This window comes from Schistocerca nitens, chromosome 6 (genome assembly GCF_023898315.1).
Source record: "Schistocerca nitens isolate TAMUIC-IGC-003100 chromosome 6, iqSchNite1.1, whole genome shotgun sequence".
Classification (NCBI taxonomy): Eukaryota; Metazoa; Arthropoda; class Insecta; order Orthoptera; family Acrididae; genus Schistocerca; species Schistocerca nitens.
Window position 1 is genome coordinate 630,783,728 of NC_064619.1, and position 27,589 is coordinate 630,811,316.

At 42.6% G+C, this 27,589-nt stretch overlaps 1 protein-coding gene across 1 annotated transcript in view; it reads right to left on the minus strand.

The window, feature by feature from the left end:
• Positions 1–667: 667 nt before the first annotated feature.
• LOC126262250 (cytochrome P450 6k1-like) overlaps positions 668–27,589 on the minus strand; it is a 50,715-nt gene continuing 23,793 nt past the window's right edge. The window contains exons 5-8 of the mRNA XM_049958736.1: positions 21,051–21,250; positions 14,810–15,031; positions 11,718–11,969; positions 668–1,085 (exon numbers count right to left, since the gene is read on the minus strand). Coding sequence (XP_049814693.1) covers positions 919–1,085; positions 11,718–11,969; positions 14,810–15,031; positions 21,051–21,250 — 841 coding nt within the window. The 3' untranslated portion in view covers positions 668–918. The remainder of the gene's footprint in view (positions 1,086–11,717; positions 11,970–14,809; positions 15,032–21,050; positions 21,251–27,589) is intronic.

Sequence of the window (27,589 nt, forward strand, 5' to 3'; positions counted from 1 at the left end):
CATGCTCATAATCTTCTAAAGCGAATAGAAAAATATTGTTTCCTTACCTTACATATTATTCCAGCGTTGTAGAAGGTAGAAAAACATTGCAACAAATGAATCTGATGTTCAGTCTAGATCGATCAAAACACAAAGGTAAATCACACTAAGGTGGAGTTTCGTGATGTATAGCACTCAGGCCAACTTGAGTGCAATTTTTATGCGTTTTTCCACTGCCGTCCAGGAAAATGACGGACTTTATCCGTTCCCGTCCCCTGTCGTGTGCACAAAACATCACAAACATCGTTTATTTATTGCAATTGCATCCCACATGGCCATGGTGGCAAAGGCGTCATTTAGGTTGTCAAAGAAAAATGAATTTTAAAAGTAGTAACAGATTTTGAGAATAAATTGTAAGTACATAAATTCGTGTCATACAGGTATTTCACAAAAGCATTGTTCTGTGTCAACCAAATGTACCGGTTTTGTACCATAGCTGGATCTCAACCTTGCAAGTGACATCTATGGGATTGGCACTCTTCCAGGAGGCTGTTGTCTAAAGCCGGCACTGGATGACAACACCTGACAATGGCCGCTGTGATTTTCCTTCTCGATAATCTTGCGAATAGCTGTTGAATTAACAATCATCAACTTACAAATGTTTGAGAGAAAAAGGTAGTGATATCTGTACCTGGTAGACTTGTTTATTTATTTACATTAAGTACATAAACATAATACATGCTGTTAAAGGTACATAACTGAAGATTTCAGGGTCACACAAGGATGTACAGTAGTCGTTCATATTGTAAAGCCACTGTGTAAGCATTTTCTGCGAGTCATAATGCTTGATAACGTACACAACGCAAAACCACTAATCACACCTTCAGACACGAAAACTCATGATGTTGGACGTGACGATTGTTCTTCAGTGCTGTCCTCCTAGGAACGCTTTACAAACTTAAGATGGATTCCACTCTTAGTCATAAGAACAAAGGACCTAGGATGGTAATCCAGGTTAGTTACTGTCTTCTCTGTGGGTCGCACACTGTACTTTGACATGATGTTCACGAGACCCACTTTGGTTTGCAACAGGCCCATCCTCATACCTGAAATATACACAGAAATGTAATTATACAGCTGGATGAAGTGATTCTGAATCAACTGCCCCTATTCATTAGGAAGTAAAGGCCTTTCTTTGCCATGTCCCTTAAGTAGGACGACAGGCGCTTCAGAGAAAATATAACTGGAGCTACATTTCGACATGTAGATACACTTACTCAGTGAATTCTCTAAACTTGGCAAAAGCATCAAACTTTACTACTAGTTTTCCGCAAAGCATATAAGAACAAGTGCCCACATGTAAGATCTCATGAAATCACATAAGACAATAAGTGTCTGCCGCAGTTGTTAGGTCGGTTACTGCCTCTAAAATGGCAGGTTATCAAGATTTAAGTGCGTTTGAATATGGTGTTATAGCCGTCGCACGAGCAATGGGTCACAGCATCACCGAAGTAGCGATGAAGGGGATTTTTCCGCACGACGATTTCACGAGTGTACCGCGAACTTCAAGAATCTGGTAAAACATCAAATCTCCGACATCGCTGCGACCGCAAATAGATACTGCAAGAACGGAACCAACGACGACTGAACGGAATCTTTCAATTTGACAGAAGTGCAACCCTTCCGCAATTTGCTGCAGATCTCAGTGCTGGCCTATCAAGAGTCAGCGTGCGAACCGTTCAACGGAACATCATCGATACGGGTTTCGGAGCCGAAGACCCACTCGTGTACCCTTGATGACTGCACGACACCAACATTCGACTGTTGATGACTGGAAAGAAGTTGCCTGGTCGGACGAGTCTAGCTTCAAACTGTACTGAGTGGATGGACGTGTACGGATATGGAGACAACTTCATGAATCCATGGGCCCTGCATGTCAGAAGGAGACTGTTCTAGCTGATGGAGGCTTTGCAGTGGAGTGGGGCGTGTGCAGTTGGAATGATATGGGATCCCTGATATGTCTGTTTACGGTTCTGACAGGTGACACGGACGTAACCAGCTTGTCTGATCACCTGCATCCCTTCACGTCCAGTGTACATTCAAACGGACTTGGGCAATTCCATCAGGTCAATGTGACGCACCACACGTCCAGAATTGCTACAGAGTGGCTCCAGGAACACTCTTCTGAGTTTAAACACTTTTGCTGGCCACCAAATTCCCCAGACACCCACATTATTGAGCATATGTGGGATGCCTTGCAACGTGCTGTTCAGAAGCTCTCCCTCTGTACTCTCAAGGATTTATGGAGAGCCCTGCAGGGTTCATGGTGTCAGTTCCCTCCAGCACTACTTCAGACATTAGTCAAGTCCATGCCACGTCGTGTTGCGACATTTCTGAGTGCTCGCCTGGGCCCTACACGATATTAGACAGGTGTTCAGTGTATATGACAGGCAGCGTGTTAAACCATGGTGCCTACAGTTCAGAAGTGTTAACCAAAGACTCGTCCCAAGATAAACCGAGGAAACGAGGAAAGACGGTGACCCAACAACCTAAGCTGCATAAGTAATGGGGAATCAAACGCTGAGTGTCGATAAACGTGTAGGAACCGTGGAAGCACTGAACAATGACACAGCGTCAAACCGCAGAACCACTGATAACCGAGAGCAGGGCATTTCCGGTGAAGTCTGCAGAGGAAGCAAACAATGAGCGCAACCATAGACAGGAGCAAGTTGTTACTGGGAGCTGGCCAATGGTGACAAAACGACGCAGATCAACAACCGCCCTGATATAATAACTCAAAACACGACCAGGCAGGGAAGACCAGAATAATACGCAAGGAATGATTGTACGGAGATCGCAAGACATACAATGGCCACCGTTAACGAGTCCTGAGCGAAGCAACACTGCAATTAAAACCAACAGTTCTCAAGGTCCGTGCAAGCAGTCTGACAAGCAAAAGTAGAAGCGTGTGATGAAAACCGGCAAAACCAAACGCAAGTCGGGTAAACTGTCAAAAGGGGACATACATGACTTGGAAGGAAATGTAAACAGAATGAATCATTTACTGAGAAATGATGAAGGATGCACACGTCACATGTCCCACAGCGGCGCTGACGTCGAAGTGGAAAATGAAAGACAAGATCCGGATCCAATGGAATTAAGAACACGAACCCACCTGTGGACATTGGGCAGATGAAACGAAGGAATGTCCCACCATGTACTTAGAAGAAATGACACAACATTATAAAACTGTAACACTAAATACGTCGAAGTGGAAAATGAAAGACAAGATCCGGATCCAATGGAATTAAGAACACGAACCCACCTGTGGACATTGGGCAGATGAAACGAAGGAATGTCCCACCATGTACTTAGAAGAAATGACACAACATTATAAAACTGTAACACTAAATACAGAATAGAATCGGAGACGAAACGAAAGTTTCAAACAATGCTTATATTTGGAAGATACGCACATTGCTCTGGTACAGGCAGTAGTCACATACAAAACAAATGAACTTACCGGATATGACGAAGCTACCAAAATAGGGAGCGCATGCGGAATAGGTGTCCTATACAAACAACGTATTCAGTATACGACACGATCGCTGCTCGAATCCCGAAGAGATAATATCACCATAAAAATTCAAGATATGTTAATCATAAAGTATATAATCCAACGGGCAGCATCGGTCGTAGGTAGAGAAAGGAATTTCTCAAGTAATCAGTTGCAGTTTTAATAATATGGACTTATAATAAAATTATTATCCAAGTCCCAATTTCAGTTTTTTCCAAGGATTCTAGTATTTAATAGAAGAACTTAAATAAGTGGACACCCGTATGTAAGTTCATGCCAGTGCTACCAGTGCAGCTACATCACCAATGTCGCTAAAATCGGGTTACATAGCATCTACGGGATGTGATCAAAAAATACGGTGAATGAATTTTTTTAGCAGCGGCTGCTGACGCTACAACCATTTGATGTAACTTGTCCGATAACTTGATCCGTTGAGACAGACAGCATCTGGTTGGAGCACGTTCTGACTTGTCACTCAGCGTCCAGCGACGCTAGAGTGAGGTTGTGTTTACCGACTGTGTCACGCGTCGTGAATTTCGAACAACGCGGGAATATTAAATTCCGTTTCGAGTTGCAAGGAAATGCCCAAGAAAGTCAAGAAATATTAAAACTGATGTGTAGCGATGATGATGTAACTCTGAGGACTGTTTACAAGTGTTACGAGCATTTTAAAAGCATAAATCAATCGGTAGAAGGCGAGCATACAAAAAGTGGCAAAAACTGCGCGTTCAAGCAGGCGAAGAACTATTCGAGAGCTTACCGAAGAACTTAACACCTTGCACGGTTCCGGGGAAAAGCATTCTAACTGATGATTTGCAAATGAGACAAGTGATTGTAAAATTTGTTCCCAGACTTTTGAGTGATGAACAGAAGAAAAATGGTGTGTCAGTTTGCGCGGAGTTGAAGGATCCTCTTTATGCAGGACCGTAGTTCACATCCAAAATTCTAACTGGTGATGGAACTTGGGTTTATGGATTTGACCATGACACGAAAATTTAGAATACCTAATAGGAAAACTCAATTCCCTCGCTCTAACATGCCACGTCAGCCAAAATCGAATATCATAGTCATGCTCATTGTTTCTTTCGTTTTGAGGGCATAGGGCAATCGGAGTTCGTTACAAGGGTAACTATTGTAAACACAGAATTTTGCAAGGGCGTACTGCAACGTTTGCGAAACGGTATATGAAGAAAGAGTCCAGGAAAATGGGCCAATGGCTTCCTTCTTCATCATGACATCACGCCGCGCCACACTTCGCTTTTGATTTCCGAGTTTTTGGTCGACGAAGGTTTTCCAGTCTGGGTTCAAAATGGTTCAAATGGCTCTGAGCACTATGGGACATAACATCTGAGGTCATCAGTCCCCTAGAACTTAGAACTCCTTAAACCTGACTAATCTAAGGACATCACACACATCCATGCCCGAGACAGGATTCGAACCTGCGACCGTAGCAGCAGCGCCGTTCCGGACTGAAGTGCGTAGAACAGCTCGGCCACCGAGGCCGGCTTTCCAGTTTGGGCACATCCGCCTTACTCACCATGCCGCGCGGAATTAGTCGAGCGGTCTCAGGCGCTGCAATCATGGACTGTGCGGCTGATGGTTCAAATGGCTCTGAGCACTATGGGACTTAACTTCTCAGGTCATCAGTCCCCTAGAACTTAGAACTACTTAAACCTAACTAACCTAAGGACATCACACACATCCAAGCCCGAGGCAGGATTCGAACCTGCGACCGTAGCGATGGCGCGGTTCCAGACTGTAGCGCCTAGAACCGCAACGGCCACTTCGGCCGGCTGTGCGGCTGATCTCGGCGGCGGTTCGAGTCCTCCCTCGGGCATGGGCGTGTGTTTTTGTCCTTAGGGTAATTGAGGTTAAGTAGTGTGTAAGCTTAGGGACTGATGACCTTAGCAGTTAAGCCCCATAAGATTTTACACACATTTTTTACTCACCAGATTTAGCACCATGCGAAATCTGGCTCTTTTCAAAACTTAAAACTGAGCTTAAAGGAAAACGTTTTGACACTATTTCTGTCATTGAGAGGGCCAGGACAACTGAACGCCCTTCCAAAAGTAGCCTTCGAGAAATGCTTCCAGTCAGGGATTCAGCGTTGAGATAGGTACATTGCCAGCCAATGCAAAGACTCTAAAGAAGATTAAATCAAATTCCATGTAAGCTTACACTTTGTTTCTAATAAAATTATTTACCATATTTTTGATCACACCTGTTATATTTTTGACAATGCCAAGAATTATCTGGTGGATAGAAGAACATAGCTAGTGGCCAATGAGGTTCTCTGATCACTCAGCTTACCATATCGAACTAAGTGATGTACAGCAGGAAACGTTTCTAGCATATGAAGTATGGCATATGAACACAAATCTCTCAAACCAACCAGATATACAGAAATGCAGAGCAAATGCCTACATATTCAAAACAAATATACCTATATATTTGAAACCAAGGTAGCTTGAAGTGAAATAGTTTATTTGATGACCAGTTTCGACAGTAACAAGCTTTCAGCCTCAAACCTACAATGTACAGATAGAATAACGTCAATGGAGTAATCTGCATGGTCATACAACAGTTGTACACCATGATACCTGAATAATAGAATTTAAATACTTCCCAGAAACACAATTATACATTAGTCTAGTCGACATACTGAGAACATGCTTCAACTGTAGTAATACAGCTCCATCCTCGCTTGTAATATAAAACTTGCTAAATGAAATATCTATAGCACCAACAAGGTGTACAGGAAATACAACAAGTGGTGCGTCCGCGACTAATGAGGAAGACTTGAGCCGCTATGCTGTAGCACCCATGCTATGTGGTTTCAAGCTTGGTCGCCAGGTGCCACCACTGCACTGAGGCAGCGATATAGACATAAACGTAGTTCCAACTGGACGATGAACACTGACTCGGCTCACCCTACAAAGCACATGACAATAACGTAGACCGAGATATTTTCTTATAATATTCTTGACAGTCTGTCATCAGCTTTTTCACAAGGGTCATTGGTGTTAGTACGAAAAAGGCTCAACGCTTTCAAAATCGAAACACAGTGCAGTACTGGTTTCAAAATATGGACACGACTGTTGAATAATAGGCTAATAGGAATTCTCGCTAAGATGCTACATCGATATGAAACAAGTGCGACAAAAAGATGCAATATTCCGAATATCGGGATATAGCGCTCCTAACATGGGTAGAAAAGAAAAGTTAGCATTAGCTTTAACGGTTTTGCCAAAGCCTACAACAGAGTTAATCAAGACTTATTAATTAATGTAATGGGCAAAATGGGATCTGAGGAAAGTTCGTTCGTATAATACAACAGCGCATCTCTGACACTCAATTTACAAAATAATGGTGAAACAGCTCGATCAATACTGGTGAAATGAGCTATACGAGAGGGCTGCCCATATCCTGTAGCTCTTTATACAATTACAGTAAAACCACTGATAAAAAAACTTACATGAAAATCTGCATTGTCTATAAACCCTCAATACCAAATCCGCATGTCACGTATATGCGGATGACATTAGTGTTATCATCAACAAACAAGTTTCTGCATACAAAAAGAAGAATCCTACAAAATTACACGAGAGCGACCGGTGCTACAACAAATCACATGTTGCCCTGAATGAAATTTTCACTCTCTAGCAGAGTGTGCGTTGATATGAAACTTCCTGACAAATTGAAAGTCTGTGTCGGACTGAGACTCGAACTCGGGATCTTTGCCGTTCTCGGTTAAGTGTTCTAACAACTGAGCTATCCAAGCACGACTCACGATCCCTACTCACAGCGTATGAAATGGTAAAATTTGGAGCCTCTGCCCACGAAAGGCAAAGATCCCGAGTTCGAGTCTCGGTCCGGCGAACAGTTTCAATCTGCCAGGAAGTTTCACATGTTGTCCTACTAGGTCCATTGAAGACTATATTCAGGACTCGTTTTTACTAACAAAAGAAAGAAGGGAAAGGCTAGGAATGACTATAGCGGCTGACCCGTATGAAATGACTATGCAAACTGGCAGGATAAAATTCAGCACCATCCGAACAGCAATGAACGAACACACAGCCCGGGAATTTGAGCGACTGCAGAAGACAGCACTTATAAATGCACATATGCATAGTAAGGTATAGCATATTGCAACACACAGCGCTAACTATATCCATCGATACTGCACACAGACTCTTCGGAAGCGCCGGATGCTTTGCAGGGAGAGACAATATATATTTAAGACCCCATTTCACACAACACATCTGCACCGTCAACGGGGAGCACTTGGACTGCGAACCATACAACCGCAATGCACGACGTTATTGATCAACAGAACATCAAAGATTCTTTAAATCTGTCCAGATTTGATAACGAGCAAGTTATTCAACTGCCTCGAAACAGAAGAAAAAAAAAATCCCTGTAAATGCGGGTCAAATAGATATAAATATGGTTTATGTGCGAAGGTATTACAGTGAAATCAGCTATACTGCAGCTAACGAAAAAGCCCGCCGCCTAACCTAGACATTTTTTGACCACATTATACGTCAACATCGATGCTACACATGCGGATCAGTTGTCTTTTGTTGCAAGGTATTCATCGAAAGATGGAGATCATGCTGAAAAATTTATCTGTTGTCTCAAATTGTTTCACAAATAGGAAGACTTAGCTAATTCATTAATAAATTTACTAGGCAAGACCTATGCAGGCATCAGTCACAGAGCAATGGAAGCAAACCGCATGGTACTTAATCTGGTCTCCAAGCTAGAACTAATGAGATCAGCCCTCTCGCCGTGTCTGTTCCATGAGCGGCTCACTCTCCCTTTACTTGGAAGGGTCGCGCAGCAGAATATTGTTCTCAATCGGTTTCATTTTTCCGTTTGTTGCAACACTTTCTTCCGTTCTTCGAGACCCGTTGGAATATTTTTCAGTCAAAATTAAATTATTTTGTCTCCGTAAAACTACTTTCATAAACACGCCAGGCAGAGCGACACGATACAGAAGAGATCTAATGCTACAAATAAACTGTTGCCAAGTGTTGATACCGATATTGGGACTGTAATAAAGTTGTACGATTCTCTACTTGAATACTTTCGATACACTCGTTCAGTGAACGACACATGTGAAAACACTGGCGTCGAAAACATAACTATACAGGAAATAGTTGAGAAAAAGGAAAAAGTTAAGAAAACTGAAGTAGACGAAACAGCGGACCTTGATACTACTTTTGAAGAAAAGGAAGATTTTCAGGTGGATATCTTTCTGGTTATTATTCACAGACTGATACCTGAACTGGAGAAAAGAAAAAAACGTTGGAAGAGAAATTTTGAGTTCCTAAGTAATTTACTTTGAAAAGACAACACAAAGATGACTTGGAAGAATTTTTGAGTGATGAGGTTATTGATTTTAAAGCGTACGGGAAGGGCAACGAATTAAAAACCGCCTCCCCAGATACTTTGTGTAGTGTGGTGCGTGAAAGCCACGTTCAAGAAGTGTTCATTAATTTGGAGATTACGCTACAAATACTTTTGCCAACCGCGCAACCAATTATTCTTACGAGTGTTTTTTCTCATTCCTCAAAAAATTCAAGAATTATTTGTGGTTACCGATGTTGCAGGATCGAGTCAACAGTCTTGCTGTACTCTCCATGTATTCTGATATAACACAGCAGCTAGACTAGGAAGATGTTGAGCACGACTTTGCTACATTAAACATCTTTGCCTGATTTACAGTCAGTTCCACCAAAAAATGTGTACACCATACTTTTAAATGTCATTTCCGCAGCGACATCTCGCTGGTCTCGAATCTGTACACAGTGTGCTTTCGCACAGCGTATAGAGAAACACTGTGATAGTTGAATGTTTTGCTTTGTCGGTTGCAGTTTTGGCTATTCGCACTTACAGGCAGTTTAAACGCTGAAAATATGTGCAATATCAAAAATGTCTTGTGAGGTACGGTAAGAAGCTATATGGTTCGAACAAGGCAAACTGGGTGCTTCAATACGATAATGATGCGAAACATCGCAGCCATCTCTGTACAGCGTGGAAACAAGACAATGGGGTGTCAACGATAGACTGGCCTGCGGTGTCTGTGGATGCAAATCCGATCTCAAATATTTGATCGTGTGTGAAAGGCTTATTTCAATACTGGTACAAGTCCATTTTTGTTCATTTTGAAATACAGAGTCCTAAAGTTAAATGAGCGCTGAAAAATCTGCAGTTGAGGTACCAGAAATATTCAAGCATATGGCTTCTTGAAACTTACTGGCAGATTAAAACTGTGTGCCGGACCGAGACTCGAACTCGGGACCATTGCCTTTCGCGGGCAAGTGCTCTACCAACTGCGCTACCCAAGCACGACTCACGCCCCGTCCTCACAGCTTTACTCCTGCCAGTACCTCGTCTCCTACCTAGGAAACTTAACAGAAGCTCTCCTGCGAATCTTGCAGAACTAGCACTCCTGAAAGAAAGGATATTGCGGAGACGTGGCTTAGCCACAGCCCGGGGGACGTTTCCAGAATGAGATTTTTACTCTGCAGCGGAGTGTGCGCTGATATGAAACTTCCTGGCAGATTAAACTGTGTGCCGGACCGAGACTCGAAATCAGGACCTTTGCCTTTCGCGGGAAAGTGCTCTACCAAATGAGCTACCCAAGCACGACTCACGCCCCGTCCTCACAGCTGTTTGGATCATTAACTTCAGAAGCATTATAGAGAGAAAAGTGGAGGTAATGGACTTGTACCACTACTGAAATAAGCCCTTCATATTAAAATGAAGCGTAAAAGAAAGCCAATATATACTTTGAAGCACCTTTCAAATAAAATCATGACGATATGGACATCGTTACCGAGAGAATATGCAGAAAATCTCGTGAAAAGCACGCCAAAAAGGTGCCAAGCTATAATCGATAATGACGGCGATTGGATTAACTATTAGGTTACTGTACGATTACTAATAATATGTATTTTCATGTAAGTGTGATGAATTCAATATGCTTGTATTTATTATTATTACTATGCATTATTATTCGCAGCAGCAGCAGACGTTGTATTCAGTTACGTATAGATGCAAGTAACTTGATGGTACATATATGTCGAAACGAGGGGCAGGAGCAATTTTCTCCGTCTCGGCGCGGCAGATAGCTACATTCTCTTCCACTTGTAACCCCAGACTTTTCGTAAATGATGAAGTTATCAATAATGAAGTATTGTCTACAAAAACGTATGCAGATATTCGGTCAGATCTTGGCAGGATTTTCAAGTGGTTCACGATTTTTTGGCTACTTCCGTTAAATGCCCAAAAGTGTAAGACTGTGCACATAATACAACTTAAAAAACAATTTATCGCATGGCTGCAGTATCATTTAGCTACAGTTGGGATGTATCAACTCATTCGAATATGTAGGTGTAACAACTTGCAGGTATATAAATGGAATGATCACATAGGTTCATCCGGAGGTAACGCATGTGGCTGACTTTGGTTCATTGGTAGGATAGAGCTGCAGTCTGTCCACAAAGCAGATTCCTTACAAGACAGTCGTGCCACACACCTTAGAATATCGTTAAGTGTGTAGGACCTTTACCAGACAGGGATAGAGGGATATGCCAAAAAGGCTGCATGAACGGCCACAGGTCTGTATGACACATGGTGGGCGCCACAGAGATGATGTAAGATGTACACTGGCAAACGCCAGAAGATGGGCGCCAACTATCCCGTGAAAGACTAAATTGTAAGTTTCAAGGACCAACTTTAAGTGATGAATGTAGGAATACGTTGCAGCTTTCTACGTATAGTTCCTGTGGGAACCGCTAACACAAGATTAGATTCGTTGCAGTGCACACAGAGGTGTTTAGGCAGCCATTCTTGTTGGGCTCAATACGTGTATGAAACGGGAAACAGCTCTAATAGCTGGCGCCATTGGAAATACCGCCTGCCGTGCACTTCACAGTGGTTTGCTGCATATGGATGTAGACGCAGTTAGGTAAACGGTGTATGGAGTAACAAAATTTTCCTTTCTATGACTTGTAGTGAACAACAGAACCCACAGTGTGAGGTTAACAATACGAAAATATGTCAAGAATGGTCGCAGTGAAAATATGTGGTAGCATCAGTTACCAACATAGCTGTGAATATTAGTGCGTGCAGCAGCCGACAACGTACTCACCTATGCAAATGCGTGGTCCCTCCCCGAAAGGCAGGTAGACATAGGGGTGTCGCTTAGCTTTGGCCTCTTCGGAGAACCTCTCAGGGTCGAATCGGTCGGGGTCAGCAAAATATGCGGGGTCATAATGTAGGCCCAGCACAGACAGCGCTACTGGTGTTCCTTTCTCCAGAATGACGTCACTGTCTGGAATCTTGTAGTCTTGGTTGCACTCTCTGTTCAGCAATGGTACGGGTGGATATTTCCTGAGAGACTCTGAAATGGAAAAGAAAAAATGGCAATTATGCTATGTCATACAGATCAGAAAATTCCGTCTTTTGCAACGGAATTTCTTCGAGTGTGCCATTATTGCCCATATCTGGGATGCCTTGCAACGTGCTGCTCACAAGAAACCTCCACCCCTCGTACTCTTACCGATTTATGGAGAGCCCTGCAGGATTCATGGTGTCAGTTCCCTCCAGCACTATTCAGACATTAGACGAGTCCATGTCACGTCATGTTGCGGCAGTTCTGCGTGCCTGGGGGAGCCCTACACGATATTGGGCAGGTGTAACAGTTTCTTTGGCTCTTCAGTGTAGTTTCCACGTTCAGGGGATGCAAATATCGGAGATTATTAAAAATATTGTTTTAATGCTACTAAATTAATGTTTATCTTTAAATGATGTGGGTTAAAAACAAAGTAGCACATCTAAGTGTGGTAGACCCGTAGTTGGGGGGGGGGGGAGGAGGGGGGGTAGTAAATTGTGTTCCAGGGATGTCACAGAATGGAGGGGCAAACGTGTGGGGTAGAATTGGGAGGAAAGGTAGATCACTTGACTGTGGTCATGCAGATCCCTGCTTCATAGGTGTGCAGACTGGAGCTCGAGCAGGTAATTCCCCACCCTCTTTATGCCACTACGTCACAACAAACAACTACAGGGTGTTTTAGAATGCTATACGTGGCACTCACAGCACGCCTTATGAATCACTGACAACATAGTGCGCAGACATACCCCGGCGAGTGTTTATTTTGCACGAAATGGGTTAACACTGGAAGGAATGCAGGTATGAGTTACTGACAATACTACTTCAGGTAATGTATATGGACAGAATTTGCATATTGTATTGTATGGGACTGAGGACGTAGAAACGACGGAGAGGCTTCATCCCCGCCGTAGCCCTCAGTGGTTCACAACCCCACAACAGGCTACAGCAGTCCACTCACACCACCGCCGCCCCACACCGACCCCAGGGTTATTGTGCGGTTCGACCCCTAGTGGACCCCACCGGGAACGTCTCACACCAGACGAGTGTAACTCCAATGTTTGCGTGGCAGAGTAATAACGGTGTACGCGTACGTGGAGAAAATGTCTGCGCAGCAACTCAGGCGGAATAAGGGGAACCAGCCGGCATTCGCTGAGGCAGATGGAAAACCGCCTTAAAAACCATCCACAGGATGGCCGGCACACCGGAACTCGACACTAATCCGCCGGATCGATTCGTGCCGGGGACCGGCACGCCTTCCAGCCCGGAAAGCCAAGCGTTAGACCGCATGGCTAGCCGGGCGGGCGAATTTGTGAAAGTCGCTGCACAGTGTTGTACCGCGCTAGAGGAGAAATTGAGTCTTAGTCGTCCTGTACGATAGCAGTAGTGTTCCTCCTGCAAAGGCAACGTCCTCCACCGAGAGTACTGCCCGCTTTTCAGTTTACACACAGACTACACCTCCCCAGCATTTCCTATCCAGTTCTCTTATGGGATTAGACACTCAGCTAGTCTTTATGTAGTGGAAGTACTTTCAGTTTATCTGTAAAGAAAACAAAAAAATGGTTCAAATGGCTCTGAGCACTATGGGACTCAACTGCTGTGGTCATCAGTCCCCTAGAACTGAGAACTACTTAAACCTAACTAACCTAAGGACATCACACACATCCATGCCCGAGGCAGGATTCGAACCTGCGACCGTAGCAGTCTCACGGTTCCGGACTGCGCGCCTAGAACCGCGAGACCACCGCGGCCGGCTGTAAAGAAAACAATCCGGCACATTGTTTTATATACGTTTTTTGTTTGAAATTTGTATATGGAAAAAGAAAGTAATTGGTGTCTCTCCTAGGGATCGTCAAGGTGCTTTTTCTCTGTTATTTCAGCTGGTACCTGCAGTTTCGTTTTTGCATTGTATAGCTAAAGTCTACCCTACCGAGTATTGCTTCACACTTGTTTCATGCGTCACGCGCCGTTTTTCCCATAACACATCAGCACACCACAGGGTTAATACAGTATAATTATTGCATCCAGGTTAAATTTTCTGACAAATGCTGCCTATATCAGTGAGGATTGTACTTTGGAAAAGAAAAATTTGCTGCAAGTAAGCTGCGTGGCTAGTTTATTACAATAACATGGTAACGTTTAAGGTACGCCAATAAAAATCTGATGGAGAGTAAGATGACATACAAAGATTTACAGTGTCTTTTTGCTCTCCTAAGAATGTAAAGTGTTGAAAAGGAGATTTATTTGTCGCCAATACTTCAATTTCTATGGTTACGGAGTTTTAGCACTGGATGGTGGGACAGCCAGAGTTCAAATGTCGGTCTTTGAAAACACTGCAGACTGGCGAATTTGTAAATGTGTAAATGTTGTCATTTTACGCACTGTTTTGGCAGATTCTCTACTTGCTTTCCTTAGATGGGTCGGGGGCAGACATCTATTGCTCCCAGTCTGAATCGTAGCCAACACTTTGCATATATTAACTAGGCTGCAGGTTCGAAACTTTGGAGAGTTTCTTGAAATTTGCTTGTATTATTTGTGAACGGGATTGTTCTTCAAGTAAGACTAAATGTGAATCCCTTCTTCAAGCATTTCAATACGAGATAAATGTTTCCATCGAGAGGACTTTCCACTGGTAGCCTTTTAATCTGTGATTTTTCTCCATGTGGGTGAACTGCCTGACTCTCTCTAACCTGTATGCTGACGGTATATGGTGAGAAAGGCAAACGCAGTTAGCCAGTTGCTATAAAAACCTGAGACAGGTGGTTCTGTTCTGTTCTGTTCTTATTTATTTGAACAAGGTGTAATAAATGTAATTAAAAGTGGAATCCAAATTGAAGATTGATTTTCCTTACCGGCTACAACCTTGTCGAGGTAAGTCATTTTGCCGATGGTGTCGTAGGATATTTCGTTGTCGTTTTCTTTCAGCACGGAGTCGATTTCGTCGTGCAGCTTGCTCTGCACGTCAGGGTTGAGCGCCAGTTCATGCAAAGTGAAGCTCGTCGCCGTTGAGGACGTCTCGAAGCCTGCAATGAAGAAGACGAAGGCCTGCGCTGCCAAGTCATCCATCGACAATTCTGTGGAAAGGTAAAAGAAAGTTAAGAGTCACAGCTGACTGCACCAAAAATGTGAAAGAGAATAACGTTCGGTTAAGTAATAGCACTCATGCAAACCACAATGTGTAAAAAGTGCCAGGAATTTTTATTGTAGGTTAAAATCACACCTTCAAGCAAGTTAATCAACCAAATCAGACATGCCACCATTGTCGTTGAGGTAGTAAAAATATCAATTCCTTCATTATTTTGAATTATTCTCCTGAAACTTGCATGATTTTTTAAAACATATGTAAGCAATCAAAAAGAAACATTGCAGTATGGCATTATTGACAGAGAGAGCCCTAGGGGCAGGCACAGCTGTCTAATCGGAAAGTCTTTGTTTCCTCCGAGCACAATGGCCTCTTTGCGCAAGATTTATTTGTGTTTCATCTTAGGCGAATCTGTTGGTTAATTTCGTCTCGCTCAGCGGCTGAGTGGAAGTATTTGAAATGGACGTCACTGTGGGCGACTTGTGTGTTTCTGATCTACGCCAGCTGTCCAGTGGGGGAAAGGTTGTTGTGACGAGCTGTCCGTGACTAAGTCACCTCAGGTGACTCCACAATACAGCTGCTACGGAATACTTTGAAATAGTGTTACAGGCCCATCGTATTACAAATCCGAGCATATCAAGGCAATCACATCACTCAGGAGTGTGTTTTGCTGTTTTGATAACAATTTTTTTGTAGAAACTATAGGACTTACTTTCAGATTGCTTATGAATGGCAGCGTTACACAAACCTTTATATACTTATATCCCACAGAGACTACGAATTATATTTACAGCCTAAGTGTTGGACGATTCCTGCGGTCCCTAGCAACCAATACTTAAGATCACACTTCAATATCCATTTTACATTCAGTTCTGAATCATACGATGTTTCATTCGATGTTAATTATGCAAATGAATTAGGACATCAAGTTTTCCACATTTATACTTAAAGTGAACGCAACGTGATATACCTTGAACCTCTACCTACACTGGTGTCCAAAGTTAAAGCAACAAACCGTTATTTTCCCGACCTGTGTCTAGTTCACGAAATAGTCATACAAACTATCAACCAGGTGTCCGTACAATCTTCTGCACGGAAGATGGCATTCGGTCAACAGACAACCATGCCAGCGATGACGCCAGGGCACCTCTGAAACGAAGGTAATGTTTGCCAAGTAGCCCCACATCCACAATCGCCGTGTACACAGTCACAGGTGGTATCTGCGTATTATGTGTATATTTTATAAAGTGATTCCTTTATTACTTGATTAAATATTTGTTGTAATGAAAAAAATCACTCTAGATCGCAAAGTAGAAGATAACTCGTGCTGAAAGATTTCAATGTATATACGAGGGGCGTTCAGAAAGTAAGCTCCGATCGGTCGCGAAATGGAAACGACTATGAAAATCCGATAAAGCTTTGCACAGATGTGTTGGGTAGTGTCTCTAGTATAACCCCAGTTAGCATCACGTCGCTCTTCTCATTTCTGAGCTCGCAGTGAGTGCGTAAAGATGTCTAGAAAATAGTGTCTGCCGCCAAGTACGAGGGCCTGGTGAGAAATTTCGCCTGAAGCTATGCAGCTAACATTACATAACTGTCGTGCTGTTTCTTCTTCAAGACAATTCTCAGCCGCATTCTGCAGGGGCAATGAAGATGCTCCTGCATCGTTTTCAAATGGAAATGTGAGATTACCCACAATACAGTCCGCAATTGTCTCCCCCTGAGTTTTATCTCTGGTCACATGAACCGCTGTCTTTGAAGACAACATTTTGACACAGACAACGAGGTTTAGGCTAGCGTGGAGAATTGGCGGAAAGCACTGGCGGCTGCCTTCTATGATGAGGCTATTGAAAAGTTGGTACAACGCTATGACAAAAGTCTAAGTCAGAACGGCGACTAGGTAGAGAAGTAGCTGAAAGGTGTAGCTAATTGTTACAAGTAAAACATTTCTGATGTTCACTGTGGTTTCAATTTGGCAATCAATCGGAGCTTACTTTCTGAACAGGCCTCGTATATCTTCTCCAGACCAGATGACAAATGTGAATTCTGTCATGCAGTTCATCTCCACTCAGTGAACCTATAACTAATTATAGTAGATGTCTTATGGTCTGAAGATGATCTGTGTGGATTGAAACTAGTCTCCACTAATAAATTATGTTTCATTTTGCGATGGAGACTGATTTTTTTATGACGACTGAATTTATATCGCTATATCCCAAATATGTTATCAAGAATCATTAATTTAATATTCACTTCGACTCTAACAAAGATGTAAAAGTGGCACTTAGTACCTAAATTCTGATAGCATCATTCAATTGAGCACAATGAGCCATTTCTATTGACCATGCCATCCTTACTGTTCATTCTTTATGTATAATGTTTTATTTGTTATTAATGTTGACCATATGTCCTCAGAATTCATGCTTAAATTGTGCCAAAAATATTATGCCTAGAATACTGTGTGTGGTCTGAAGTGCACCGGAGGAGAGAGGCGTTTCTTTCAACATATACATTGTATCTGTAAAATCTTTATATTTTATGTGCTTCTCCATTGTTGATTTTGTTTATTCTTGTAACTTTTGGCTTGCTTAGAAGAAGCACAAAAAAGGTGAACGAACAGTCACTTGTCTTGCTCTTCAGAGGCGTGGAAGAGGCAACTTCTGTATTGAAGATCTTTGTGGGTGGTTTCAGACCAGTGAATTTCAGGTTTTAGGTGGCCATGTGAATACTTTAACTTTCGTACGGAACTGGAATATTTTGGTGCTAAGCTTACAGTTTGCAAGTATTTAGGTCAGTACCTCTCACAAGTGTCTGGTGATATGCTGCCTTTGGACTTGCTACAGATTAGCATTATAGGATATACCACTGTTTACGGGATTTCTGATATTTTAACTGCACCACTGAACTTTGAATAGTTATGAATTTGCAGTTCCATTAGTGAACAGTTAAGTGGCATGGGACTTTCTACGTTGTTCACTGCAGATGATTATTTGAACTCTGGGGACCTGTTACCACTTCATTTCCGTTATCAGTAATCTTAACTGCACTTATTTTATTAGTGTTATTTATTTTATGCTTTATAAGGATACATTGTGGGACAACCATATCGTTGTTGTATGTTTTATTAAACAAATATATCGTCAGTTTGTTACGATCAGATCATTGGTTTAGGCTGTAATTAATCCATAAGGACACAATCATTTATCATAGCCAGTTATTTTACTTTTTATCCAACTTGTCATTTTGATTAACACTAAGAACTTTCTGAACATAAATAATTTAGCACGTAGGAGTTAATGTAAAGTATCAATATTTTGCAGAAAGCTTACGTTCTGGGCATAAAGCACACACGAACGTCTCACCGCTGTGACAGTAGCGAGCAACTGCTTGAAACTCTGTCATGTACTTGCCCAAAGGTGAATATAAAATCATACCACCACAAGGGGAGCGACAATTTAACATGGAACCATGTGTTCTTCCTGGGGACTCCTCACACCATTGATAAGTGAAATCTAGGTTGAAAGCAAAGAGGAAATTTCCAGAGTCGAATTGTGTTCCAAATGCATAGCCTCTCGGTTCCCAGGCACACCTTTATCACTAGACCAGCAAGGATGTAGGAGACTATAATGGGTGCATGCAGAGTATGGTGTCACATTTGTGATATGTGATAATGAAAGAAAGGGAGAGTGAAGACGATGATGAGAAGAGGGAGAGGGTGAAGATCATAATGAGAGAAGGGAGAGGGTGAAGATGATAATGAGAGAAGGAACAGGGTGAAGATGATAATGAGAGAAGAGAGAGGATGAAGATGATGATGAGAGAAGGAACAGGGTGAAGATGATAATGAGAGAAGGCAAAGTGTAAAGATGACAGAAGGGAGAGGGTAAAGCTGATAATGAGAGAAGAAGGTGAAGATGATGATGAGAGAAGGGAGAGGGCGAAGATGGTAATGAGAGAAGGGAGACGGTGAAACCAAATGCCGACACACAGCCCAGTCCTCTCGAATAGCAGCAATGGGCTGCCTGGCTTAACGTCCTCATCTGATGAACAGATCACCACCGACAATATCACGTGCTCTCCCTACATGAAATGTGGTGAAAAGGTGGGGAGTTAAATTGTGGTACACTGGAACATGGCGCAAAGTGTGGTCATCAGGAACCTTACGTCATTATTATATCAAAAATCCGCCTCAGTTGCGAAATGTTACTGGTCTTTACCTAGGTTTCAGCTAGAGTAGTCTAGCCTTCTTCAGAAGCATAAAATAAACTAATGCATCCCAGAATAAGGCACGGTCAAACATAAAAAGCTTAAGTACCGCGGTACCATGTCAGGCTACGTTACTTAGCTGAGGAACAGCCCCGGTCCCACTTTGTGGAAACCGGTCGGTTAGCCGCGGACGCTACGTTGGAACTTACTGTGGCACGCGGATATGTACCGAGCAAGACGGCGGATAACGCGTATGCGAGCACGGAAAGTCAAAGGTGCCTGCCATTGGCTGTCTTTATGTTATGTACTGGGAAATTACCTATAATGTTAAACCGTAAATTTGTGAGAGAACAAGGCACTAAGTGGATAGAATCCCCATGAGCGTTAACTGTAAGCCGAGACCTTATTAACAAATAAAAAATTTTACTTAGACGCTAAGTTAAGCTTGTTAGATTAAGAACCCACATATTATCACCGCTATGTTGTATGGTTCTGCACGATCTCACGAGGGGATGAACAAGGTTATACTTCTCAGGGTCAGAAATTAAGGAATCTGAAGGAAGACTGCATCATGCAGGTACACATCAGATGAAAAAATTAAATACTAATTCCAGTACGAGTAAAAACTTGTTTAGTGACTACAGTTTATCTTACATCCATATTTGCGTTTATACTCCTCAAGCCAGCATACGGTGCATGGCGGAAGGTACGGGGGGAAATCGACTGTCTATATGCTTCCAAACGAACCCTGATTTCACCTATCTGGTGTTCGTGCTACTTACGCGAGATGTATGTTAGCGGCAGTAGAATCGTTCTTGAGGCAGCCAAAATAAACCGAAGTCGACCGTTTACCTTCCTTACAATCTGTCTTACATGCTCGTTCCACTTCATGTCGATTTTCAATACTATGTCTAAATATTTAATCGACACAACAATGCCATATAGGACAGCACCAAATACAGTTTTCTAACGTTACAGGATTGTCTTTCCTATCCATTTGTCTTAACTCACTTTGTCCGACCTTAAGGGCAAGTTGCGAATCCTCACACCAAACAGAAATCCTTTCCAGCACTTCCTGTATCCTGTAGCTGCTCACTTTCCCGTACACTAAAGCCTCATCAGCTAACAGCCGTACTTTCCTCCTCATACTGTTAGTAGGCTCATTTCTGGCTGCAGAGAATAAGAGTTGTTCCGTCGCAATAAGAACAGTACGTTTCACAGTTCGCTTTTAGAACAACAATCCAGTGCCTGAAATTGTTTGGACTTATAAGTGAGCGACACCGTGGCAAAACTAACCACCCATTCTCGATAGTGGGAACGGTATTCTGGGTAGTCTGTGTGTAGTTTTAGGTTCCCTACATGTGTTAAGCCAAACACTAGACAGGCCCATCATATCAAGAACTGAGTGGAAGAAAATGCCAACCCATAAGAAATTATTTTTGGTTATGCATATTATATTTTTGGTTATATTCAAAGTCAAGAATATAAATACAACAATACGGAGCAGTTTATCTAGTAGGCAGCATTTTCCAGTTGTACATATAGAGCTACTCATTACTAGCATGTGATGCAGTCAGAAACGCAACAGAGAACGTGATCAGAACAATACTTACTCAAGTTAAAGCTAGCACTTTGTCCCCCTGACGCAATACACCAAAATTAGAACATAGAGTGAGAAATTATATGATTTGTAGGCTCATGGTGAATAAGACAACTCCTCTCTAAGGTAATTACGTCAATGTGCCATCAAAGAGAGCGGGCACTGTGAGTGTACCTGAACAGCAAGAAGAAGAAGGAGGACTTACTCTCAGGAGTGCCGATGCCTTTCTGATGCCCGTTCTCCACTGTCTCTCCTTTGTCAGGGTCGACATATCCTTTGTTTTTTAGCTGAATAAGGAGATCCATGAAGTCTTTCCTTCTGTAGTTATTCTTCTCTCTGTAAGCAACGGTGTCTGCAACCATTTTTCGGAAATATTTGCTGACAGCCGTAAATCCTCCTTTAATCCTACAAAAAAAGTAACAATTATTTGATGTTAACGCAAACACTCCTAAAAATAGTTGCCTCTTTTGACTATGGAAGGAGATTACTGTTCTAACATTTCCAACATATTACGTATTACGGCCAATGAAAAAGACATGGTGTCGTTCTAGTCACAATAAAGCTTCTAGCATGCCGAGGTCAACGAGGAGTGTAGAAACGTTTTCCTCAAGACAAATACACAGTTTTTGGTTACTTATCCACTCATTGGAAGTCCAGTATCTATTGTATGACTATGAGATCTATCATGGGCAGATTGGAGTTTGGCAACTGTTTATTTTTCCCCTTTTTCTTAGATACTGTCATATTAGAAGGTAGTTCATAATTGATAAATGTAAACACGGTCCGTAGTAGGCTCTAACGTGATTTTTATTTAGTCGTTCTAATTTCGACTACTTGTCATTGTCACGCACTTCTAAAACCGTTTATTGTCTGCATGCATCGCAAGAAATGATATAAAATGTGTCCATTGGAGGCACCTGTAATTTTGGCCAATACAAAAACCAAGATTAAATAAAAATCACGTTACAGTCTGCTACGGACCATGTTTACGTTTATTAAGCATCTGGAGGCTGTGGATCTCCACAAAAACAAAATTTTAGTTGACAATTAAATCGACTTCGATCAGTCTTCCAAATGCAGTGTGGCTGTATATGGAAATGTGCTGTTCTCTTGTCTACTTCTTCGGGAAAACAGGTCCTAGGCTGGCGAATATCATGGTCTTCCTGTAAATCTCTGGCTGTCACGGAAGCAGTGATGTGTCTACGGCACTTTATGAATTTTTTTTCGTTAGACGTGTTATGAAAAGAGCAGAACATTTAAAGCTCGTGCGCCCAGTTTCTCTTGCTGTTTGTATTGTCCAAAATTTCAGGCGCTTATTATGGAAACATTTTATTTCATTCATTGATATGCCAAATTTGGGGTGGTTCAAAATGGCTCTGAGCACTATGGGACTTAACAGCTATGGTCATCAGTCCCCTAGAACTTAGAACTACTTAAACCTAACTAACCTAAGGACATCACACAACACCCAGCCATCACGAGGCAGAGAAAATCTCCGACCCCGCCGGGAATCGAACCCGGGAACCCGGGCGTGGGAAGCGAGAACGCTACCGCACGACCACGAGACAAATTTGGGGTGGCATGTGTTATTTTATCACTTGTTCTTTGATTTCCTGGAAATGGATGTTCATACGACCTTTTTCCTCCACATCATCAAACATTATTTTGATGTTTGATAGGCTTGGATGTCTCTTCAATAATGAGATGCACGTCACAACTTAACGAGGAGACGTGTGTTAATGATTATAAATACATTCAAAATCTTATTTCGAAAATTTTGTTAAAATACTAACAGTATTGGACTTAGAAAGAGATTTTCACTCTGCAACGGAGTGTGCGCTGATATGAAACTTCCTGGCAGATTAAAACTGTGTGGCGGACCGAGACTCGAACTCGGGACCTTTGCCTTTCGCGGGCAAGTGCTCTACCACCTTAGCTACCCAAGCACGACTCACGCCCCGTCCTCACAGCTTTACTTCCGCCAGTACTTCGTCTCCTACCTTCCAAACTTTACAGAAGCTCTCCTGCGAACCATGCAGGACTAGCACTCCTGAAAGAAAGGATATTGCGGAGACATGGTTAAGCCATCTGCCAGGAAGTTTCATATCAGGGCACACTCCGCTGCAGAGTGAAAATCTCATTCTGGAAACATCCCCTAGGCTGTGGCTAAGCCATGTCTCCGCAATATCCTTTCTTTCAGGAGTGCTAGTCCTGCATGGTTTGCAGGAGAGCTTCTGTAAAGTTTGGAAGGTAGGAGACGAGGTACTGGCGGAAGTAGAGCTGTGAGGACGGGGCGTTAGTCGTGCTTGGGTAGCTCAGTTGGTAGAGCACTTGCCCGGAAAAGGCAAAGGTCCCGAGTTCGCGTCTCGGTCCGGCACACAGTTTTAATCTGCCAGGAAGTTTCAGTATTCGATTTCTTCTTTTGTGAAGGCTCATTGTCACTAGAACTGCTAGTTTCTCTTCGAGGAGTACTGTTTCCGTCACTGACACTTGTCCTACAATCGATTTATCGTCTGTAAAGTCGTTTTCTTCATTCGCTATCCTATCCGATGGGACTTCAGTTGAGTATCCAAATGAATAATCATGTTTCTGAATAATCATATTCACGAAAAAATATTACGAAAGTTACATTATCCTGTCCTAGATGGTCTTCTTAAATGCCACAGTATTTAAAAGATTGCAAAAATTAATGGCTTCGTTGGTTTTTGCTATGTACGACAATACTGACACACGTGTACTAAGGATGTCAACTAGGTGCGCTGTTGCGCAAAGCCCAAAAGCAACACTATCACAATCCGTGGAGGGCGTGGTTACTAATTGGGGAGATGGGTTTGTGTAATGTTTAAATGTTTAAATACAAATTTCCTTCTGAGTGGTAATTGTAACATCCACACTCAGGCCAGTACACATTGATTTTTTCCGTGACGGGAGTCCCTATCATTTGTTGTCCAGCCGGCCGAAGTGGCCGTGCGGTTATAGGCGCTGCAGTCTGGAACCGCGAGACCGCTACGGTTGCAGGTTCCAATCCTGTCTCGGGCATGGATCTGTGTGATGTCCTTGGGTTATTTTGGTTTAACTAATTCTAAGTTCTAGGGGACTAATGACCTCAGAAGTTGAGTCCCATAGTGCTGAGTGCCATTTTGAACCATTTGTTGTCCTCGTTCTTTGCACCAATTTCTTTGTTTCCGCTACGCAAACGTTTTGCAGAAGAGTGTGAAACTCTGGTACACGGCACGATACGACGTGTCAATTTCTCTAAAGGTTCCATTTGATTGTCCGTGGACAAAAATCATGTTGGCTGATCCCATAAATTGGTGGGTCGCTGTTTAATTTAGGTTTACCGAGTGAACACTTCAACTTGTAAATTCAGACTGCACTCTAATAACCCTTGATATCAGGCCTAAACACGCGCATTCTGTAGTGTGGTTTCCTGTGTCAATTCCTAGAAAGTCGCTTTTTCTTACAGTAGTTTCTGACATAAATATTATGGCATTATGGGACTAATTTCCGAAACTCGTAGTGAAATTGCGTGTTTATGGAATATCGTCCCAGTTATGTGATTTTCTGTCAGAGAGGTCACAGTTCGTAGTAACTGCCGGAAAGTCATCGAGTAAAACAAGTGATTTCTGGCGTTCCGCGAGGTAGAGTTATAGGCCCTTTGCTGGTCCTTATCTATATAAAAGATTTTGGAGACAATCTGAGCAGCCGTCTTCGGTTGTTTGCAGATGACGCTGTTGTTTATCGACTGATGAAGTCATCAGAAGATTAAAACAAACTGCAAAACGATTTGAAAAAGATATTTGAATAGTGCTAAAAGTGGCAGTTGACCCTAAATAACGAAAAGTGTGAGGTCATCCACATGAGTGCTGAAAGGAACTCGTTAAACTTCGGTTACACGATAAATCAGTCTAATCCAAAAGCCGTAAATTCAACTAAATACCTAGTAATTACAATAACGAACAACTTAAATTGGAAGGAACACACAGAAAATGTAGTGGGGAAGGCTAAGACTGCGTTTTATTGGCAGGACACTTAAAAAATTAACAGACCTACTAAGGAGATTGCGTACACTACTTTTGTCCGTCCTGCGCGGTTGGGATCCTTACCAGATAGGACTGACGAATTACATCATAAAACTTAAAAGAAAGACAGCATGTATGGGAGAGAGTGTCACAGAAATGATACAGGATTTGAGTTGGAAATCATTAAAAGAAAGGTGTTTTTCGTTGCGACTGAATCTTCTCACGAAATCCAATCACCAACTTTCTCCTCCGAATGCGAAAATATTTTTTTGACACCGACCTACATGGGAAGAACGATCAGCACGATAAAATAAGGGAAATCAGAGCTCGTACGGAAAGATATAGGTGTCCATTCTTTCTGCAGCTATACGAGATTGGAATAATAGAGAATTGTGAAGCTGGTTCGATGAACCCTCTGTCAGGTACTTGAATGTGATTTGCAGAGTACCCATGTAGATGTAGATGTAGAAACTATGTGGTTACCGAAGTTGGGCCGAGCTGGGAAGTTCAATGAGTCTATAAATACGTAAACAGCGCATAATCGGAAAAGTACGTGGAGCAATTAAGTGAATCCAAGTAACACTAGCCCACACTGTAGAACAGCCAGTAGAGGAAGAAGAAAATAGCGCAGTGAAGGTCGATGGCCGACTCCAAGTTCCTGGTCGAAGTCCAGGTGATGGGGAACGCAGGCAGCAGAGCCGGCTACCTTGGTTGGTGACGGCCTGTGTGGTACGAAGTCGTACGTAGAGGAAGTTCCGATCGCGACATTGGGTGCAGGCTCAAAGCTTGGCGGGAGATGCATTGGAGTGGCTTTGCGTCACCCTAAATAGCAAAACAATGGTTCAAATGGCTCTGAGCACTATGGGACTCAACTGCTGTGGTCATAAGTCCCCTAGAACTTAGAACTACTTAAACCTAACTAACCTAAGGACAGCACACAACACCCAGCCATCACGAGGCAGAGAAAATCCCTGACCCCGCCGGGAATCGAACCAGGGAACCCGGGCGTGAGAAGCGAGAACGCTACCGCACGACCACGAGATGCGGGCCCCTAATTAGCCAGACAGTATAGAGATACTGGAGGAGCTATATGCGATCACGTGGCCTGCAGAGGCAAAGAGATCCGTGGGGCCAGCGATCTGACCTTCGACGTCAGACCGTCGATCCACCATTGCCGCGAGAAGGATTGCTCGTTTATGTGATGTACAGCCCATACACAGCAACTTCCATGGTCAGCTTCCGTTTCATCCAGTGTCAGAAACTTAAAACACTGTGCGTGCAAAGTAATACGTCTATGAACTGTGAACTTAACCCCAGACAATGTAGTAGTTTGATTAGGAGATAGTACCACTAAGAAAACGAAATTATTGAAACCATTAAATAATGTAAAACCATGAGTAGCAATATGTGCAAATCATTACAAATGATCGTCATCGGAGATGCACCCCTGGAGATAACGTCCAGCAGAGCAGTTGAAGATAGTTAGGAATGAGAGGAAGTAGGGACTGGATGTTGTGAGTGAGAAGTGGAAAGTGCCGAGGAAGGTCGAACTATATGAAGGAATAATGTAGCAATCAATGAATTGAAGACAGAATATTGAGGGCGGAAGGTAGTACTGAATAGCGAATATCAAAGTACTCCAACAAGCTTATTTTTGACAAAGTGCAACATAGTAGTGTAACAGGTAATAACAGTATATGGTAACGATAGGTGTGGTATTGTAAGTAGGCCGTTCAGGTTTTTATGTTGGTGACGCCACGTAGTGCTTTGTATGAAAATCGCGGACTGTGCTGTGTGCAGTCTGTGACTGGTTTGCATTGTTGGAATTTTTGCTATTGTAGTGTTGGGCTGATGGATGTGAACAGCGTGTAGCGTTGCGCAGTTGGCCGTGAGCCGCCAGCAGTGGTGGATGTGAGGAGAGAGACGACCGAGCGGACGACCTGTACGTGTGTCCGTCAGAAAAAGGAAATTCGTAAGACTGGATGTCATTAACTGCTATATATTTTATGACTTTTGAACACTATTAATGTAAATACATTGTTTGTTCTCTACCAACTATGCCTATCAGTTGTTAGTGCCTTCAGTAGTTAGAACCTTTTATTTAGCTGGCAGTATTGGCGCTCACTGTATGGCAGTAGTTCGAGTAACGAAGATTTTTGTGAGGTAAGTGATTCATGAAAGGTATAGGTTATTGTTAGTCAGGGCCATTCTTTTGTAGGGTTTATTGAAAATCAGATTGCGTTGAGGAAAAACAAATATTGTGTGTCAGTTTAGTGATGATCAGAATAAGTAAAGAGAGAAATGTCTGAGTACGTTCAGTTTTGCTCAGCTGTTTGAAAATCAAATAACGTAGAGGTTTTCCAGCACCGTCATTTATAAATTTTTCTAAGCGGATGTTTCAGTATTATAACGGAGAAAAAATAGGTGATAAATCAAAGGCAATGTTTAGGTCTTTCTTATTTCAATAAATCATTTACCTACAAACATACCTCAAGAAAGGATCGATCCACGCCATCGCAGCTGAACTCATCTTAAAATTGCAAAGAACTGATTTGTATAGCAGGGGTTGCAGCATAGTTCTTCGGACGAAGGAAACATCTTGGGTCTGTAAGCGTTGTTTGCATGTCGCAGAATCTCTACTTAGATTTCCTTGCACTTAGATTCCATTGAAAACCGCAGTTAGATGCAGTAGCAAGGACAGACGTATAAATTAGCAAGGCTC